Genomic DNA, 16,555 nt, shown 5'->3' on the forward strand with positions numbered 1-16,555 from the left:
GAATTAAGGGAGTGGACTGTCTTTAGACAGGCCATTAGACCTGGCCTAGTCGTCACTTCTGAGATCTGACAATTCTGCTTTCCTTAGATTCCAATGCAGAAGTGTGTTTTCAACACATCCCTGTCTCCCACTCCCATCCCCTGGTGCTTGAAGTGCCATCTCTGGAGATAGATCAGTGATTTGGGGGTGATACACTTAAAATTTAACCTCAGATCCTTACCTGTAAAATAAGTAAAATAAAGATAGTTATTTCAGAAGATTTTATACTATTTTTAGGGGCACCTTGGTTAAGCGTCTAACTTCAGCTCAGGTCATGATCTCACAGTTTGTGGGTTCCAACCCTGCAGTGGGCTCTGTGCTGACACCTAGGAGCCTGGGGCCTGCTTTGGATTCTGGGTCTCCCTCTCTCTCTCTGGCCCTCCCCTGCTCACTCTCTGTCTCTGTCTCTTTGTCTGTCTTTCTCAAAAATAAACATTAAAAAATTAAAAAAAAGATTTTATACTATCTTAATATACAGTAAAGCTTTGTGTTACTCTGAAAAATAATCTCCTTGAATAATAGTTTTTTTACTCAAAGGTGAACACATAGCAGATATTCATAACAGTATTACTCAAGATGAAAAACCAAAGTTTGTTTTCATGTAGCATCCCTTAATAAGGAGATAGCCACCTTTCTTTCATAGATGCCCTGCTCAGTTCATTACCCTTATGACAACCATTATCATCTCTTTGTTGAACTAAAAAAAGCCCACTCAACATAACCCAACAATATGTTGCCATTGTTATTTTTTAAAATAATAGAAAAAAAAAAGTTGAATTTCATATCACTGGAAACACATTTTATGATCTATCCGTAAGTGAAATGTCCTCCTAAGGTGGCCTTAGGGCTAGAAGATACACTTATAGATTATTGTGATTATAAGAATTTCTCTTTATGCTAGCCATTGTACGCTTATCTATGCATTTGCATTAATATGTGATGCAAAGGTTAATTCAACTTTATTCTTCTTTAGGACAGCAAGATAAAATGTGAACATATATGTGCATGTGGAGGGTGGCATGCACATGTACTGAGGAGTTGGAGGATAGGATGTAACCTTTGAAAGAGGGTTAACAGTACACCTTAAGAATTTAAACAGTTGAGAATTCTATTTATGTCTACATTCAGACTTGATAAATATTTTGGGTGTCTGAAAGATTAATTTTTTTTTAATTGCTCCTTAAACTAGTGTTGGAACAAAGCCCCAATTACTATGGGTCAAAGAGCAAATACCTAGATATGGAAGAGCTGGTCTAAATCCACTTGACTCTGATAATATTAAAGGTCAATAGTCTTTCACTTAACAATAACTGATAATGTGTATAAAAAGTGCATAATGTGGCTCTAAGAGAAAAATGGGAATGGAATGGCATTAAGTAGCGTTGTACTATTGCTGCATATAAACACATTACTTATTTTATGCAATGGGCAGATTAGGTAGGTGATAAAAAAAAATGGTCAGAAAACAAAGCTCTTTGTCATTAGTGTGTAGTGTATAATTGGACATGATCTGTGATGGTTGGTGGCACGAAGTTCACAGAGAGCATTCTCCTTAGAGTCAGCTAACTTATTTAGCCAGGTATGACTCCTTTGACTTTTTGTCAATTTAGGAAGAAGGCACTGGTGACCATGGTGTGAACGGCAAAGGGAAATTTGCTACTGCCTGTAGAAAAAGAAATAATTTAAATCCTATGTAGTAGATATATAGAATGAATATATCAACATTTATGTATCAGTGATGATGACAAACACCTGTAGAAAAAAATGTGAAGATGGAAAGGTGAATAATCATCGCAGATAACTCACCTTCATTCCACAGTGTGAGGTATCGACAGTGAAACTTACCCAAACCCCTCACATTTATGGACTGTGAACATTTGGAAATATGATTCCAAATTCATCAGAATAACATACAAATGATTCAACACCTAACTCAGATGTGGGCAGGGGAAGCTTTGTATTTTTGTGAAGACATTTTCCCCTTAGATTCCATATTGCTGATTAAACCACAAAACAAAAGAAAATACATTCAGAACCCATCTTCTTGGGTAACATTCAGTTCATTTAACTATATGTTTCAATGATGGAACTAAGGGGTTCACTCAATGACACTGAAAGGCTTGTTTTAGACATCTGGAGTAAGGTAATGTCAGGAAAGAGAGCAAACATGTGAAAATCACCTTCACTATTCTCTGACTTCACATTATGCATAACAAAAGGAAACTACAGTGATGAGTGAGGTGGGTCAGTGATTCCCAAACTTGCCTAGTTATGAATCTCATCTGGAGACACTTGCCAGAAGAGAAGCCCTTTCACTGGAAAGTTTGACCCAGGTGATCCTTACTAGTGCTTGAGAAAAACCATTGTGAATGATGTGTAATTACTAAAGAAGAAATCAAACTTAAGTTACAGGATCCATCCTCTTGACTACTGTTTCTTATGCTAAAATGCTAAGGTTAGAAGATTGCCTTTAACTTTAGATAAATCAATAGGGATTTATCATAGTACTATAAATCACAGAACTCCAAAGAATGTAGTACAAAATAAGTGATAAAAGATACATTGGAAGACAGCTATAAAAATTGATCAATAAACCTTAGGGAAAAGTCCAGACATCTAGCCATTTCATTAGAGATGTCATAAAATTTATCCATATAGCTGTTTCACTTAATGGAAACTTCCACATAGGACCTATATATAAAACTAATGAAGTGCATGACTGTGGCAAATGTGAAACAAAATTGTCAAAGCAGGGTATTATCTCAGCAATTGGTGTTAATTTACATCTATTGATCACCTTGGTTGATACCCAATGATACTGTAAGTGAATGAATAATAACCCTATTTAATCAAGCAAAGAAAAAGAGTAATTTATGATATAATACCAAGTCAGTATAATTTCACAGTAGAATAAACATAACACAGAAGGTGAAGGGAATAATCCATAATACTAGGCACATGGCTAGTGGTAAGATAATCAGTGGATCAATAATCTACACTTATTAGGGCCTACTGCAAGCTAGACACCATTAAATGCAAAGGGCAGAAAGACAAAACAGACATGGTCCCAGATCTCAAATATCAGTTACTTGAACTCAAATACCAGTCTTCTGGTATCTAATCTAGCGCTAAGCTGACTTTTAAATGGATGATGAGTAGTAGCATAAAAATAGAGGATGCACAACCCTTTAAGAGAAATTTTTTTTTACCTCTCAGTGATATTAGTTATCTTGTTGGTTTTCACATAAATTTTTATGCATTAATTGATTTTATCAAATATTAAGGAATTAAAATTTATAAAATTAAGTTTGGTTAGTTAAATGTAAAATTTGTGAGTGTAAAATTTGATTTGGTTAAGTCTCATCTTTTATAGATATGCACCTATTTAGTAAAGAATTATTTCAAGATGAGTCATTTCTATATTCAGTAGATCAAACATGTGATATAATAAATGATTAAACAGTTAAAAAATCATCCCTGACTTTATTCAGTCAGTTTAGTTTTGTAAACAAACACTCAAGTGACTAAAAGTTATGAGGAAACCAGTGACCACTCGGGTGTTAGAATGATAAACGTGATTCTAGGTTTAGTTGTAATTAGCTGCGGATCTGTTGACATTGCTGGTACAGAAGTATAACTTACAAATATTGTGAGGAATCACTCTTATGGGTAAGTCCCCATTTCTCTGTGAGAATGAGCTATAAGTTGATAACAAGCGTCATGTAAATGCAGCCTTGTAAAACATTCCCATGCCAGAAATACTTGGAGGAGATTGGTAGAAATTTTAGAAAATATTTTCAAGATTGATTTAATAGTTATTGATTCCATTTTGTTTAGCTTTTGGGGAACAGTAAGAGGATTTTTCTCCCAATGAAGTTCTTTATATGCAACAAAGAGTGACAATTCAAGCAAAATAACATAGGACATTGTGTCCGTCCTCGTGGAACTTACTAGGTAAACATCAGGACTCTATATTCAGGTAAAGGTCATATATTTTGGATAAATAAGTATTACATATTTCCCAAGAGTGAGTACATAATATAATAAATGGAACACAAGAACTATATGGAGGAAGCATAAATTCTCTTTTTCCATCAGTCATAATTCTTCAAAATCTAACAATGCATATGGATCCTCATATGAGAATCAATGGTATTTATACAACGTGGGCACAGAATTATAGTAGAATGCTTTGGCTGCTAGCATGACAAGTGCAGATAAATTTGGTATTTTAAAATTTGTTAATTTATATTTAAGCAAAACAGCATTAATATTCCATACATTTTTGATGCACTCCTAACACACATAGTAATACTAAAATAACATTTTGATTCCTTTTTACATGTACATTAAAATTAGAGCAAAATGGATACATGTGTGACACCACTGTGCATAAAAAAAGGTATACTCTCCCATCTTGAAATAGACACTTGTTATATACATACTTATATAGGCAAATATAAATTTGAATCTTGAATAATGTGGAATTTTAGGGCTCAAAATCATAAACACATCTAATGATGAGTTAAATCACAGAGAGCATTAGCTGGCCTGCCACTGAAGGATTGAATCTATTTATTCTTTGAACTTTAGTCTGGAAAAACCACATTATGCCTGATACCTTAAGAACTCTCTCACTGGGTGTTGTATGGAAACCAATTTGACAGTAAATTTCATATATTAAAAAATAAAAATAAAATTAAAAAAAAAAAGAATGGTAAAAATAAAAAATAAAATAAAATAAAAAATAAAATTAAAAAAAATACCTTTCCTGAAAAAAAAAAAAAAAAAAAAAAAGAACTCTCTCCTTACTAGACAGGGAAAAACAGAAGCTTGAGTATACTTTTTCAAATATCCAAACTCTTTTTATGATCTTTCCAGTTAAGGCTTTGGCTTTACAAAGCTACTATAAATGTGGTGACTTCTTGGTAACAGAAAACAATTTAGATGAGGGAAAAAAAACTGGTTAAGGAAGCATCAGTATTACTAATACTAATGAACACAGAACATTCACATTCAGTAGATAATGAATTTGAGTGTTTTATTTTCTCACTGATTAGAAAACCTGTCCTTTTAATCCTCTTCCAATAACAACTGGAGACACCAACAAAAGGAAAATATATTCTTACAAATAAGAGTACAACAATACTGAATACTCATGATAACCTCTATACCTGAGAGCTATTTAACAGACTTAAAATTATGAGAAAATATAGCTGTTGACTTACCACTTAAAGTAGCTTACATGTTTTAATGCAACCTGCTATTCTTAAAGGTAAAGTGGCTTAATCATTAGAAAAACATCAGTAATGAACCTATTTAAGCAGTAGAGTCTAGGAAAGAAAAACAAAAAGGAAGTATCCATATAGGAAATACAGTAAAGTGTCATCGGTAAAGTGACATTGTTGCTAAGTACAAAGTCCCACAACACAACAAATAAGCTTTACGAAAGAGTAAAAATTTAAGAAGCCACTTTATGAAGGTCAAGCTGATGATCCATTAAGTAGGTTATGACTGCATTATTTTAAATCCATGTATTGTTTCAAGACATCCCTTCACATGTCTGCACGGACAAAAGAAGCAAAAACTCCATCTTCTCTAGCCAAGAGGCTTTCTGGAGTGTCATATTCTAAAATATTTCCTCGCTTCATCACAATAACTAGGTCTGCCGTCAGAATAGTGTGAACCCGATGCTGTGAGTGAAAAAAAAAAACATGTATTTGTTACAGATTTCAAGGTACAGGCAAAGCTATGGAATATGCATATTTCATCGATTATTCAGGGACAATTCTTTATCTCAGGGCACTAGGAGGTGCACAAAACACAGCCTCTTTTTCTTATTTAACATATCATTATTTACATACTTTTAAATGCTGGCCAGTGTAACTGGGTTTGGGATGGGCTGTATTAAATTGAGTGTAGCTAATATAGTAGTTTCAGTACTGTCATGGATGTGTAAGGAGGCTAATTTTGTTTGTCAAATAATTAAATGATAAGAAGAACCATCATGGACCAGTTGGGTTATCATTTAGTCTAGACTAAAACGATCTCTTGTGTGGAGTCAACTAATTTGTGGGCTAACACACATCTGAAGAACCTTGGAAGGTGGTTCAATTCTGGGAACACAATATGAGGAAATCCATTCTGGCATGCAGTATTAGAATGAATTATCTGGGACTTTAGACACGCCATGTTTTAGTCTTTAGACATCACTGCCACACACTTGTTCTCTCTTTCCACCTAGTACCCTTTGGAGAGAAGCTTTGGGATTAGTAACTAATAATAATAAAAACTATCACTTACTGAGCATATGCTATACATTAAGTGCTCCACACACATACTTGTTAATCATCAAAACATTCCTCAAATGTGGGTGTTATCTCTCTCTGCTTTGTTTGCAAGACCACTGTGGCTCACAGAGATAAAGCAAAATCAGGAGATCACATAGATAATAAGTAGCAGAACCAGGATTAAAACCAGACTTATTAACTTCAAAGCATGAGATATTTCCACCCTGCTATCAAACTGTTTTGTAGGGAGTATCTGGTACCTTAGAGGATTGTTCGCCTACCATTATTAGTGTTATGGTTAAGAGCATGGACTTTGAGGTTAGACTGGACTTGTATTTTGGTTTCATCATGTTTGGTTGTGCGATCCTGATCAACAAACTAAATTTTTGTATGTCTCAAGTTCCACATCTGTAAAATGATGGTAATAATATAGTACCTGCCTCACAGAATGGTGGTGAGGATCAAATGAGATTATCCATGTAAAAAAAAAAAATCAGCATCTTGTCTGACACATACAAGCAAATACTAAATGTCAGACACTATTATTTTTTTTTTATTTTTAAAATTTACAAGGGAAAAGTCTGTGCTGTGGGCTTTTCACTTCTCTTGGTAAGATAAGTGCTGAGAAATAGAAATATAATGTGAACCACAAATGTGAGACACATGTAATTTTAAATTTCTTAAAAGCCACATTTTAAACCACAAGTACACAGGTGAGATCTATTTGAAGTTACATTAAATCCAGTTGATTTTTTTAAGTAAGCTCTACACCCAGTGTGGGGTTTGAACTCATAACCTTGACATCAAGAGTTGCATGCTCTACAGATTGAGCCAGCAAGGCATCCCATGAAATCCATTCTAATGATATATTTTAGCCATTAAAATATTTCAATATATAATCAATTTAAAAATTATTAATGATATCTTTTACATTTTTCTGTAAGTACTAAGTTCTTGAAATCCTGTGTGTTTCACACTTACAGTATCTCTTAATTTCGACTACTCACATTTTGAATGTTCAATAGCCACGTATGGTTCAGGGCTACCATACTGGATGTGGACTATGCAGGTCAAAACATCAGAATGCTGATGGGAGTGACGGACCCAGAAAAACCATCTGTTTATCTGATACACAATTTTCCAAAGTTCCTTCTCCTTACAACCCAGCATCCAACCTAAACCATCCCCGGGACAAAGGCCTATCTTCTTCCCTGGGCCATGTAGATGGAGTAGTCTCAATGCTTATACTCTCAGAAAAGCAAAGAGACATAGGTGGACAGCTAAAGGTGAAAAGAAAGACATATACGGAGTATAATAAAGATGCCAGTTTAGAACATGTACCAGTATTTCCAATATCCATAACAAACCTATCATTTACTGACTAGTAATGAATGATATAGGGGCACCTGGGTGGTTTAGTCTGTTAGCATCTGACTTCAGCTCAGGTCATGATCTCGCAGTTTGTGCGTTTGAGCCACGTGTCTGGCTCTGTGCTGACAGCTCAGAGCCTGGAGCCTGCTTCAGATTCTGTGTCACCTCTGCTCTCTGCCCCTCCCCCGCTCATGCTCTGTTTCTGTCTCTCAATAATAAATGTTGAATGATATATATTTAGGAATTACCAAAATTTGTAGGATACTGCTTATTTATTTTTGAGAGAAGATCAGAATCACTTGTATACCCATGCATTTAGAAAAAAAAAACCTTAAGTTTAATGAATTGTTTAATATCTGCTGTGTATTTTCCCTCCAAAAAAGATTATTCTTCAATCATATCATAGATGCTAAAAAAGGAATTTGGCCTTTAAATCCATAAATAGAATATAATAAACATTGCCTTGTTTTACTAAAATAACATTTACTTAAAAAATAAAAATAAAAACATGGAAAAATCTTGGCCAATGAAATATGTACGTGGTGTCTATTCAATTAATCAAAAATATTTTTTGCTTGAGAAACTGTGGTGTCAATTATAATAGCATTGATGCAATTTTTGAAATGCTCTAGAGAAATTAATTAAGAGTGAAGAATAAATCACTTTCATAAATAAATGCCATGCACTATTTTCGTGCATGAAGGCTTACTTTCAGAACCCAAAGACATTTGTCTTTTGAAGTTCTTTCACTATTTTCAGTTTCAGTCAACAAAATTAACAGAACAGCTTTTAGCAGGGAAGAAAGAATAGTAACTGTTAACATAGCTGAGAATCATTCTACAAGGGTTCTGTCACAAGTTGGTGGTTTTCTCTTTCTGTTAAGAGCCTGTTAAGAGAAGTTGGTCCCACGGTAATTCATCCTACCCATGGCTTTCTGTGTTCCAATGGGGAGGTATCCTAGTGACTACATTAGTGGTCTTGAAATGAAGAATGGGTGAAAGATACAGAAGTCTATGAAAAGTATTCAGTGAATGTAGGCAGATAAGAAAGAGAACATAATTTTTTGGTTAAAAATAGAAATTTTGCTATGGGGTGCCTGGGTGGCTAATAGGTTGAGTGTCCGACTTTGACTCAGATCATGATATCGCGCTTTGTGAGTTCCAGCCCCATGTTGGGCTCTGTGCTGACAGCTCAGAGCCTGGAGCCTGCTTCGGATTCTGTGTCTCCCTCTCCCTCTGCCCCACCCCTGCTCACACTCTATCTCTCTCTCTCTCTCAGAAATAAATAAAGATTAAAAACAAATTTAAAGACATACAAATTATGCTCAAGTAATCTAGGTGTGGACTAAATGGGGCTACTCAGCAATACCATGCTTCATGCAGAAGACAGAAAACTAGTCTTTTGAGTAGGCAAGGGTCTGCTTCCCCCACCCCTTTACCTGCTCATTTAGGGGCAACAGGAAGTTCTTTCTCCCCCCAAATATCTCCCTACCTTCTCCAGGGAGAAAATTCTTGAAAATATTAGAGAACTGTTTTTCAAGTTAGCTAATTCTCTCACCCATTAAATCCTTCACACTCCAGTGTGAATGACTTAATCAGGTAACTCTCCTCCAGGACAGAGTTCATTGGGAAAGTGAGAAAAAAGTGGCTTTTTCTTTACCTAGGCCCAGTGTATAAAAGGTGGGCCCTGATGGGAGTCATTTCCTACCACTTTAAGAAAAGCTGCACTTCAAAAGGTGCTCTTTCCCCATGTATCAGTCACAAAAATGGAAGCATACAAGCACTTCATACATAGCTCCCAGTACTCAGCGGTTAAACATAAATAATTCTGTAAATTAAATAATGCAATCTTCAGGGCACATAAGGAACATGTACAGTGTTTTTAAGGACACTTACAATATATCCTCAAAGAATAGTGAAATTGGTCCATAGGACAGAGGTAAATCTGATTCTCGGGTTTTCATAAATACTACCTCCTGCATATATACGTACTTAAAATTATGCATGTGCTTCATTAAGTATTGAACATAACTGAAGCAGCAGGTTGAGCTGGTTTGCATGAGAATACCCCATAGGCAGTTCCTTCACCATATCCCCATCCCCTTTAATCCCTGCATTAGTCCTGCCTGACTGAGGGGATGCCACTAGATAACTACCAGAGAATGGGCTAGTTGGCAGAGGAGCTGATGACGGTCTACTTGTTGGTCATCACCAAAGTGGAAAAGAGGCCATTCTTGTGGGCGAGCAAGTTTGGAACATTATCACACTCCACTAAAATACCCTCAGAGAAGACTAAAACAAGACCTGCATCCAAAATAGAAGAGACACGGTGCTGGAGAGAAAAGAGAAATGGAAAGACAAGAGTCAGCAAGACGGAAAATGTCCAGGTGATTCATTTAAAAAAGTTATTGTTAAACATTAAGCCTAAATGCGAGCAAGAAACCATCCATCTGCAGACAGGAAGAAGAAAACCATGGCCTACATTAAGTAAGCTATGACAAATACAAAGATGTGAGCGATCCTTCAATTTGGTGCTCAGAGAAAGTATCTGCCTCAGCTGTATCTCATTGATTTCTTTCTTGTTTAAACAGTTAAATGAATAGAGACATAGAAATTAAGTGTAAGTAGTAGCAGAATTGGTAGTCATTTTGAAGAATTTTGCTTCTGAAACTGCTCATCAGATGATCAGATTATCAAAAAGAGAATTACCCCATGTGAATTACCATCTGTGTCTGGTGAAAAAACACAGGCATTCCTGCTGGAATCCTTAGATTTAGGATATCACATCATTAGGGGAGGTAGGCAGAACAGACAGTTTGGGGAAAAACAATATAAAGACTTTTAGAGCATAGCTGTGTGTATGTGTGTGTGTGTTTCACACACACAGAAGCACTGGCAGAGAAATATATCATTCAACGTGCGTATACTTGAATTGCCCAAAAGTTAAGATTATTGAATCTTGGAACAAAACCCAAAGAGGAATAAATAACCCTGTCTCCAATACTTACAGCTATTGTAACAACAGTGCGGTCTGCAAAAGCCGTCATTACCACTTTCTGCAAAATGTTTTCCTGTCAAAAAATAAATAAATTAAGTCTGAATTTTCTCTGGACTTCTTTTTCTTGCCATACTATTCCTCCCTAAGACCAAAGACCCCCAGGCTTCTGAGAATTCCCGGCTCTTGTCTTCTGAGGAAGGTATGACAGCGGGCAGTGCCAGCAGCAAGCTTATGCTGGGTTCTGTATGTGTCTTCAAAAGGCCAATAAAACTCAGTGATCAACCCAGAATGACTGATAGACTTGTTAACCAGGGAACTGGAAGGGGAAAATGAAATTAAATGGGCATGGAAATGCTCACTTGAGTTATACCGAACAGTATGTATTCAAAACTAATAAAACCCTAAAATGGTGTTAATCTTTGGGTTAGAAAAGGGAAAAAGTAAAAATACATGCCCCAATTCAGATTTTGACCCATAAAAGAAGAACCATCTAGGCAAAAACCATTTTTATCCTCACTACAAACTGTTACCATTATACCCTGAAAGATGTTTTGGGTAATGATTCTCTCTCTCCTAGAGGAAAACTTGATTCCTAAGTCTTCTTAAGTTTATTTATTTATTTTGAGAGAGGGAGAGAGCGAGCGATCAGGGAAGGGCAGAGAAAGAATCCCAAGCAGGCTCCATGCTGTCAGTGCAGAGCCTCATGAGGCTCGATCCCACAAATCATGAGATCATGACCTGAGCCCAAATCAAGAGTCAGACACTTAACCGACTGAGCCACCCAGGCAACCTGATTCCTAAGACTCCTAAGTCTTAATATGAAGACTTCCTTCCAGTTAAGGTGGCCTATCGCCCATTAATTCATTCTCCCTTTCTCTCTCATCTCTTTTAAGGCTATATTATACTTACGATAATCCCCAATATTATAAGTCATTAGTAATTAATACTAATTTTGATGTAGTTATGTTTATTTAGTGAATTGGCTTAATTAGAAACTATTTTATATGCTTCAAATTATGTTAACTTTGAGAAGGAGATACAACTTTCTGTAATTGATTAGAATTACTAGAAAGAACTGATGTCAAATTAGCATCTCCATGTATAATTGACTCTTAATAATCATGAAACTGTTTCATATGTCTGGATATTTTTTACCCAACCTAAAGTGTGCAGCAAGAGAATACCGTATGTTTGTGGATGTTTTTTATTTTTGTCCTTTCTGATGCCAAATGTATAATATCAAGTTAACTTGTAAAAGAACAACATTAATTGCTAGCTCATACAGTTTGTGGTTTAATGTGACATTTTCTCCACTCCATCACATTCTTCTAGACAGATCCTTCTTGGGTGTATTTAACAGTTTTAAATAATTTCTTTCAAAAGCTAAAGTTTCTGGCTTGTTCCTGTGATCACACTGAGAAGACCACTGTCAGTTCTAGTGAATCCTTCTTCTTCAAATTGCTTTAGAAAATAATGATTGATTTTGTTTATCAATTTCTATTAAATAGAAATTTGCATACTTCATTTTACAACTTCCATGGCATAAGACTTGAACACTTGAATACAGTACAGTACTGTTGTCAACTGAGCATTGGAATTTTACTGCTTTAAGAATTTATCAAAAACTGGGGTGTCTGGGTGGCTCAGGTGGTGAAGTGTCCGACTTCAGTTCAAGTCATGATCTCATGGTTTGTGAGTTTGAGCCCCACATCGGTGTTGATAGCAGAGAGCCACTTCAGATCCTCTGTCCCCTTCTCTCTCTGCCCCTTCTCTGCTCTCTCTCTCTCAAAAATAATTTTTTTTAAAAAAAGAATTTATCAAAAAGTGATGGCAAGTTTATTTTATGTTTACCGGTAGTAGGAATTGCTTTAAAAGTGTCATGTCTCCTTTATCATAACTTTCAATGTGCTATCATCCGTTGATTAAAGAAATGAATGAGAAGACACTCAAAACAACAGTACTGAGGATTCTGAACCCAGTTGGGGAAAATTAAGTTGTAATTTTTACGTGTGTCTCTCCAACTCTTCAATTTAAAAAGCGAGCACATTATCTACTCACTGTGGCCATGTCAATGGAAGCTGTTGCTTCGTCCATGATGAGAATGCTGCTTTTGCGGACAAAGGCCCTAGCAAGGCAAAACAGCTGTCTCTGTCCAACGCTAAAGTTCTCCCCACCTTCAGTGACAACTGCATCTACATCAGAGAGAGAAGCAAGGATTTCACTAAAGAAATGCTACTAACATTTTCCTTGAGCAAAGTAGGGGAAAATAGTTATGTCCTACAAGAGTACGCTGGACCTCAGTGTACTGCTGCGAAGATTTCATAGTGGGAGGGCAAAGAGGAATTTTACTTTGGGAAAATGAAGATGATCCTGGGCCATCCTATTTTTGACAACAGATTGTAAATTACCTCCTTATACTAGGATATAAAATACATTCGGCATCTTGAAGACTGTAAGACCTTAGAGGTCATTTAATTACTGAACATAATTATCTAAGGAGATTATTTATTATAATTATCTAAGGCCCAGAGAAATGAAGTGGCTTGCCCGTAATCACATAGCTAATTTGTAGTAGAGCTTGATGAGAAACAGAACATTCTTGACTCTAGTATCCATTCTTTTTTCATTATACCATCCCACTGGACTGTAAGGTCCATGTGGTTAAGGACTGGGTTTTGTTTTTGTCCATCAGTGTGTCCATCTGACATAGTGGCTGAATAAAACATTGTATGGATAGATGAATGTTACATCCTCATTATCATTTTTGTTTGCTTTCATCCATATGTCATAAACTGTCCTACTATGAAGTTAAGATAAATTCTGTTTCCAAAACATCTCTTTTATTAGGTTTCAAACACTTCTTCTTAGGGTCCTGGAGGTAAATTTCTATTGATCATATTCTCATTGCATCAAATTTTTTATAATTTTTCATGCTTGGGGGCTATGCCTTTATTCTCCAAATTTTAATTTACATAATAAATAAGGAGGGTGATGGAGGTAATGAATATTCTTCATCAGAGTTGGCCTGAACCAGATCTTTATCAAGCAGTTGATATAATCTTTATGGGGACAATGAGCATAAACAACACTCAATTACATTGTGTAAATACAATCTCCTGTTGCTTACACTGTACCATAACCCTTGAACACCATGCCCATGATTCAAAACAGGTGCATGCATCTTTCATGTGAGTGAAGAGGACTATAAAGTTTTCATTGCCTGTATTCCAACTACTAACGGTGTGAGTGTCTCTACCACAAGAAGGGTATATATGCATTATCAATTTCTCAAGTAGACTTATTGGGCTTACCATGAGAGACGTCAAAAATTATGATAGGAAAGTTCTTCCAGACCTCTGGAATTGCTCCCACGGTCTAACACTGGCAAGGTCAATAAAACTACCCTTAAAGACATGCTATCTCAATTTCTCTTTGTGGGATGCCTTCGCCTTGGAACCTAATTAAAATCATATTGTTTTTGAGTAGGTCCTCCTAACCAAATAAACTAATAATAAACATGGTTTTATTTTGGAGGCTGATTTTCTTTCTAGATGCCAATATAACACAACCAATATGGGAACTACATGTTATTTATTAAAATTAAAATTTATTAAAACAATTTTATTGAAATTAAAATAAAATAAAATTTATTTATTATTCATTAAAACAATTAAAATTATTTATTAAAATCTAATTTAATAAATGTTTAATTTATTAATACTTAATAATTAAATTAAATTAATATTTAATTTATTACTATTTAATTTAATCAACCAGCTCTGATCTTTCTGATTACTTTCTTAAATGAGTTCAGATTTTTAAAAAATGTTTATTTATTCTTGAGACAGAGACAGAGCATGAACAGGGGAGGGACAGAGACAGAGGGAGAAACAGAATTTGAAATAGGCTCCAGGCTCCGAGCTGTCAGCACAGAGCCTGACGCGGCCCTCGAACCCACGAACTGTGAGATCGTGACCTGAGCTGAAGTCGGATGCTTAACCGACTGAGCCACCCAGGCACCCCATAAATGAGTTCAGATTTTAAGTCCAAAACAATAATTCATTTTTATGAGTTGAAGACTGCATTGTACACTTTGTTGTTTTGGTTTGTTAATCACTTTCTTTCATTATTCAAGTTGTTGTTTTATTCTGTCATCAGTTATTTGCCAGAAGTTGTCCACCTTACTCTTGAGCTAAATTTATATCAGTGATTGTTTGAGTACGTGTTTTATCCTTTACACAGGTGGCTAAAACTGATACTGCAGCAAGGTCATAGAAAATGATGTCTTCACAAAATTATGTTACATAAATATAAGAAACAGTCCCTCTTGGGAACAAAGAAAATGGTTGCCAATGTGGAGAACTGCCTGCTCCTAAATGGTACCTCCACTTTGAACTTAGTAGCCTCTTCAATCCTTTTACTCATTTACTGAGGGTTAGAGGTCATGTATATCATGTGAGTAGAATGATCACAAGGAAATATTCTGATTAAAATGACCTGTACCACTAAAGGTGAAAAGACTGAAGAGTTAAGTGTATTAAGAGGAATATTTTAGAGTGTTCATATAGAACAGAATTTGTTATAAGGTTCATCCTTTTGCATCCCATGCAAATCATTAGATTTTAAGTGTACTAATGACCTTTTGGAAATTATTTTAAATATAAGGGGATTTAATATGAATTATGTAATTCTAGCATAAAATATAGATAGAGATATATAGAATTAATTGCATATATTAAAATAAATGTATTCTTTAGAAAATATACCTAGACCTCCTGGCAGGGATTTGACCATATTCTTCAGCTGAGCAATTTCTAGAGCTTCCCAGAGTCTGTCATCTGTGCATTTACACTCTGGATCTAAATTAAATCTGTAGGGGAAGAAATAAGTTATTTAGTCAATAAATAAAAATAAAGGAATTTTTACATATGCTTGCTTATTGCTATTCTTTCCTGAAAATGTAAATCCTGGGGTACCCGGGTGGCTCAGTTGGTTAAGCATCCAACTCTTGAAATCAGCTTAGGTCATGATCTCAGGGTCGTGAGATGGAGTCCCTTGTTGGCTCTGTGCTGGGCATGGAGCCTGCTTAAGATTCTCTCTCTCTCTCTCTCTCTCTCTCTCTCTCTCTCTCTCTCTTTCATTCTACCCCCGGCCCCCTGCACTCACACACGTGTGGTTTCTCTTTTTCAAAAAAAATCTTAAGTCCTGTTTGTTTTGGTTATTATTATATCCCTGGTACCTAGAACAGTGCTCAGGATAGAGCAGGCATTCAATTCATGTTTGATGAATAAATGAATGACCTCAATGTTATGAACAATGTTTTTTGATGATACAGTTAGTATATTTATATGTGAGACATGACATGGTAAAATTCATTATGTGGATTTATCCTGTTTCATATTATATTTAATGTAACTTGAATAATGTCTAGCAAAGTGTTTCCACAGAACTGATGATTATATGGGAACATATAATGATATCTTAGATGAGCTGTGCTGCACCAACCACAATAGTAGTATTCATCATAAATATATTCAGAGATAGAAATTCACTATGGTATCACTAAATAACTTGATACATCCACAACTTTTATTTATTTTCTTAAAATTCTTTTTTTTTAGAGAGTGTGAGTGGGGGAGGGGCAGAGAGAGAGGGAGACACAGAATCTGAAGCAGGCTCTGAGCTGTCAGCACAGAGCCCAACGTGGAGTTCTAACTCACAAACCATGAGATCATGACCTGAGCCAAAGTTGGACTCTTAACCCACTGAGCCACCAAGGTACCCCTACACAACTTTTAATTAAAATGATTTTACAGCTGAATATTGAGCAACCTTACATACATTTTCTCTTCAAGACA

The 16,555-nt window shown here is 35.6% G+C and overlaps 1 protein-coding gene across 5 annotated transcripts in view; it reads right to left on the reverse strand.

The window, feature by feature from the left end:
- Positions 1-5,066: 5,066 nt before the first annotated feature.
- Positions 5,067-16,555, reverse strand: part of ABCC9 (ATP binding cassette subfamily C member 9) — a 129,161-nt gene continuing 117,672 nt past the window's right edge. For all 5 annotated transcript variants that reach the window (XM_042991910.1, XM_042991911.1, XM_042991912.1 and 2 more), the window contains 4 exons: positions 15,464-15,567; positions 12,756-12,889; positions 10,708-10,770; positions 5,067-5,732 (listed from right to left, as the gene is read on the reverse strand). In XM_042991910.1, the coding sequence (XP_042847844.1) occupies positions 5,595-5,732; positions 10,708-10,770; positions 12,756-12,889; positions 15,464-15,567 (439 nt within the window). In that variant the 3' untranslated portion in view covers positions 5,067-5,594. The remainder of the gene's footprint in view (positions 5,733-10,707; positions 10,771-12,755; positions 12,890-15,463; positions 15,568-16,555) is intronic.

The sequence above is a fragment of the Panthera tigris genome, chromosome B4 (assembly GCF_018350195.1).
Source record: "Panthera tigris isolate Pti1 chromosome B4, P.tigris_Pti1_mat1.1, whole genome shotgun sequence".
Classification (NCBI taxonomy): Eukaryota; Metazoa; Chordata; class Mammalia; order Carnivora; family Felidae; genus Panthera; species Panthera tigris.